The 5,150-nt window shown below is 38.1% G+C and overlaps 1 protein-coding gene across 1 annotated transcript; it reads right to left on the reverse strand.

The window, feature by feature from the left end:
* Positions 1-3,170: 3,170 nt before the first annotated feature.
* Positions 3,171-4,688, reverse strand: LOC150027258 (uncharacterized). Its single transcript, XM_090303902.1, has 3 exons — positions 4,442-4,688; positions 4,134-4,342; positions 3,171-3,842 (listed from the first exon to the last, which is right to left on the reverse strand). Exons 1-3 carry the CDS (start codon positions 4,686-4,688, stop codon positions 3,171-3,173), a joined length of 1,128 nt encoding a protein of 375 aa, XP_090160028.1.
* Between the last annotated feature and the right edge of the window lie 462 nt (positions 4,689-5,150).

The following is a 5,150-nucleotide window of genomic DNA, read 5'->3' on the forward strand; positions in this document are numbered from 1 at the left end:
CAGTGTATGTAAAATAGGTGACACGATGATATATAGGTTACTGACCATGTTATAGATTTTTTTCATATGAAGGATTGAATTTTCCACAGTATATAATAAACATTTCACAGTTTTTTTGGGTTTACCACCATTTATACTAGCATATGTGGATTAAAATGTAAATGAATGATGGAACTTGTAATGGAAAGAAAAGTAAAAAGGATAGATAAACGTGTAAGAGTCATGCCAAAGTTCTCTAAAAATAATGCTTGGAGATTCAATAAAATAGAAAACTTCAATTTATTGCTATCTCTAATTCCTAATTTCTTTTATCGGCATCCTAATCCCTAATAAAAAAACATTTCATTTGGAGAACAAGCCTTAATAGCAATGTAACAGGAATAATCTTGCAGATAGAGGAATAGATATATCATGTAAACTATATATCCGTTATAAAGAACAAGATATATCTTGTTGGCATTTATTTTTGTTTGACATGTTGGGTGTCTACCTGAGTTTGGAACATAAATAAGTAGTGAATAAACATAACATATGATGTGCATAACAAGATCATATACAACACTTTCATCAATTTAACATGTCAGATTTAAAAAAATATGAGAACATTACTTGAAAAACAATTTGGATGGCAATAATAAAAATAATTTGGAAATATAGAAATAATGTTATTTTTAGGAATGTTGTCATAGATGGAGAGGAAATATTCGCCCAAACTCAATTAAAAGATTGGCCATGATTCAACATAAATTTATTAAAGCAAGTTTCTCTTATTGATTGGTGTTTATGAAAAAATTACATTTTAAGCATTCAAAAGTGAATTTTGTTTATTAACATGCTCCAAGTCAAAATAAAATAACTCACAATATAGTTACTGATTTGCAAATGTTGTTATCTGATCTAGTATGTCATAGTTGAGCTATGAACTATGAACATTTTCATTTTCTTTCTCCAACAGAATTATCACACGTGAGTGAGTAAACTTATAATGCAAAAAACAGCATGGCCTAATAGGCGGTGTAGCCCAACACGAGGGGAGTTTGGGTTTGAAATCTCGAGCACATTATGCAATAGACTTTAACCCTCATCACCTTCAAACAACAAGTGTGTTAGACGATCAATAGTGTACTTGTGGTCTTCTAACTTAGGGCTAGATGAAAAGTGGGAAAATGAAAGTCCAGGGTTCCAACAACTTTTGCAGAAGAAGGTAGAAGGCGAGATTATCACGATCAAGGGGCACATGTCACTCGTCAAGTGCACGAAGATAAACCTGGACACAATGTTCAATCAATCAAATTTTTTGATTGGGAGCCAAACCGTAAATCAAAAGGTGGAAACGAAGTTAGCAACAAGCTTATGGTGTCTCATCTGAATCAAAATCGAAAGAAAAGGTTAGGCTCTTTGATGATTACTTTACGGCAAGTGCATCGTGTTGTCATAAGTAATAATTTGTCCTAAGAACGAATATTGAATCCACAAGTAAAAGTTGAATAATCAAGTAAAAGATTCACTAAATAAAAAACAAAATAATAAAGTTTGTTGGGAGGTTGTTATTTTTTTTATCACCAAAAAATAAATAAATTAAGAGGGACATTTCAGGGATGTCCCAACCCTTATATAGTACCCATACACCACATGTGATAAAACACATGTAGTTTAAGGCTTCCAATCCTGAGAAAGTTGTACATTACAACAAATCCCTACTCCCCTGGGATTCATCCCAGTTTCAAAATAATAGGGAACTACATAATAATATGGTACTAATCTCATCCAGCTAAAATGCATAATCACAAGGAACTATAAAACAACAATAACAGTTACAGTGTTTCTGTCCCATGAATGAAAAACCTGCATTGTTCGGCAAAACCCATAGTATTTTCCCCATCCTGGATCACAAGGGGTTTACTCCTTAATAACACCGCACTCCTGCATCACCTAGATCTCGTTTGCAACTCTCTACGTCTGCTCATCTTCCACCCTGTTCCATAAGACCACTTTATAGCTCCATCTGGATTACCACAGCATAAAGCTTTTCCATCCTTAAGCACCCCTGCATAAAGAACAGAAAACAGGTTCTCCAATGTTACCCTACATTTTAGAAAAGAATGCAGCTCCTTCACCACACCCCCACTCTCACACCATCTCTACTCCCCGTGAAAGCAACTCACTCCGGATACACCTACCACGCCTCCTACCTTCTTCACTCCTACTAGCCACCTTCCGCTCCATTTATTTAAAGCTTGTGATGCATGATATTGGATTTAAAATCCAGTCCACTAAAGAGTAGGTGAAAGAGTTTGATATATGTTTTAACCACAACCTTGATTTGATTTGTGCCTTTTGGAATATCTCCTCTGCATCTACTACACCCTGCTTAAACACCACCTCATTCCTTTGGTCCCATATACTCCTCACAATTGTTGTCCAAACCCCTTTCCAAACCAGATTTTGTTTATAATTAACCTGAAATAAGTGGAAGCTCTCAAAATTGATCTTTATATCATTATGTTGGGCAAGCACTATACCAAACCATCTGAAGCACATCGACCAAACACACAGTGTATGTTTACATTCCATGAAGAGATGTTGACTGGATTCAGCCGTGGTCTGACATAGAGCATATAAGGTATTATTCAACATCACCCCTTTCCTACTCAGCCTTTCTCTAGTTGGTAGACTGTCCGTTAGAGCCCTCCATGTTGTGGTCACCACATTAGGGAAAGCTTTAGTCTTCCAAAGAAGTTTAAACACCTCTAGGTGTGTTCCTCTTCCTTGGTTAGCCAAGCATGCATAAGCGGAATTCACTGAAAAACACCTTTCATCTCCACTCCCCCACATATGGCCATCCTTCTCTTCTCGATGCAGACTAGTCGTAGATAAGAATATTAACATCTCTTCTTCCAACTTGGATTCCCACTCAAATCTTGTACGTCTCCACCTTAAGTTCCACCTCCATACCACATCATCCCATCTACCCACCTCTTCCACCTTTTGCCCCTGGTTCAATGACAGAGAGAACAATCTAGGAAACAAGATTTTAAGGCTAGAATTCCAATCCATATGTCCTCCCAAAACCTTACTTTATCTCCACATCCTAGTTTCCACCCTACTTCTTTTTGGAACCATCCTTCATCTCCGCCCTCCCCACAAACTTTAGCCAGATCTCTCCACCACTATGATTGAAGTTTCACTGGTATTCGTGAGACTTCTGAACCCAATCCATACTTCGAGATCACCATTTCCTTCCATCTCCCCTTCTCTTCGGCTATAAGACGCCATTTCCATTTAGCCAGTAAAGCAGAATTAAAGTTTTGAATATTTCTTAGTCCCAGAACACCTTCCTTTCTTGGTTTGCACACCATTTTCCAACTAACCCATGAAATGGGTTCCTTCTCCTTCCCCCACCCCCACAAGAACCTTCTCTGGATTCTGGTAATACTCTTGCACACCGCAACCGGTGCTCTGAACAGGGACAGATAGTAGAGTGGTACTGCAGTAAGAACAGATTTGATTAGGCATATTCTCCCCACCGTAGATAAGAATCTCCCTTTCCACAGATTAAGTCTGGCTTTTAATTTGTTTACCATCGGATCCCAAAACTTTTTCTTCCTAGGGTTTCCTCCTACTTCTAGGCCCAAATACTTAAACAGAATACCCATCTGTGCGCAATTCAAAGTTTTTGTGTAGCATGCCATATTGTGTCTGGGAACATTAATACCTGCTAATTTTGACTTATAGAAGTTAATCTTCAACCCTGAAGCCACCTCAAAACCTCTGAGAATAGCCTTTAGAGTCACCACATTGGTGTAGGAATCCTCACAAAGGAACACTGTGTCATCCGCAAACTGGAGAATACTTAATTCGATATCGTCCCTACCAAACTTAAGGCCTGTGAGCAACCTAGCCTTCGGAGATTGTCTTACTATACCAGTCAATCCTTCTGCTACCACTAAGAAAAGAAACGGAGCTAGAGGATCACCCTATCGTACTCCTCTAGAGGGTTTAAATTCCTCCATGGGGCTTCCATTGACAAGCACTGAAACTGTAGTGCTTTCCATACATCCTCGGATCCAAGTAATCCACTTACTGTGAAACTCCAACCTCTGCAACATGTCATAGAGGAAAACCTAACTGACCGAGTCGTAGGCTTTCTCAAAGTCTACCTTCAAACTTAACCCACTCCTCCCGCTCCTCCTCAAATCCTCGATCGCTTCATTGACCAAAAGTACACTGTCTAGAATCCTTCTATCCTTTAAGAACGTCGATTGGCTGTCATCTATAATGGAGGGTAGAACACTCTTTATTCTTCCTGCTAAAACCTTAGAGATAATCTTATACATAGCCCCTACTAAAGAAATAGGTCTATACTGTTATAGCAATATAGGATCCCTTACTTTAGGGACTAATGCTATGAAAGAAGCATTGCACCCCTTTGGAATATGACCAGAAGCATAAAAGGAATCCATAGCTCTCATAACCTCTTTCTTTATGACCTCCCAGCTATTCTTGATAAAGTTAAAATTAAAACCATCCGGTCTTGGACTCTTTGACCCATTACATTGCCACACTGCTTCCCTCACTTCTTTCCCTGAGAACTCTGCCACCAAACTGTCGTTATCGTCCTGTGTTAATGCTTTAAACTCCACCCCTTCTAATACAACCTCAAAGGCTTTGAATCTGTTTTCGAACATCTTCTTTGCTTCAAAACGAACTTTAAGCGGTTCCTCACACCATTGACCCCCCACCTCCACACCTTTTATTTCATTTTTAAGGCGTCTCCATCTCAGAGTTGAGTGAAAGAATTTAGTGTTGAAGATGGTTGTTGCCCCTTCAAGATTGTGTTTGATGAAGACTTCTATGTACATTTCATTTGTATTGTGCTTTGATTTAAGTGTGTCTTAGGTAGTGCTTAGAGGTTGTCTAATAGTGTGCTTTTTACTGAGTAACTCACCTCATAACCACTGGCCATGTGATAAGAACAAACATAAGTTTTCTTAAACTGTTTTTCACATGTTTTACAAAAAACACGTTTACTGCATAAAAATAAATCTGTTCTTTTCTAAATAAACATATTCATTTTTACACTGATGCCTTGGCTAAGTCTTGTAAAAATTAGATTTTGTGCATCATGTATTTTGACTAAGTCTTCTATC

The sequence above is a fragment of the Phaseolus vulgaris genome, chromosome 6 (genome assembly GCF_051622355.1).
Source record: "Phaseolus vulgaris cultivar YP4 chromosome 6, ASM5162235v1, whole genome shotgun sequence".
NCBI lineage: Eukaryota > Viridiplantae > Streptophyta > Magnoliopsida > Fabales > Fabaceae > Phaseolus > Phaseolus vulgaris.

Excerpts from the sequence above, each read along its gene's own strand:
- LOC150027258 (XM_090303902.1), bottom strand. The coding sequence starts at position 4,688 with ATGTTCGAAAACAGATTCAAAGCCTTTGAGGTTGTATTAGAAGGGGTG. Across the intron at positions 4,343-4,441 it reads GGATTCCTTTTATGCTTCTG|GGGCTATGTATAAGATTATC; the intron begins GTCATATTCCAA and ends TTTCTTTAGTAG. Across the intron at positions 3,843-4,133 it reads TTGAGAAAGCCTACGACTCG|TTTGCGGATGACACAGTGTT; the intron begins GTCAGTTAGGTT and ends AGTATTCTCCAG.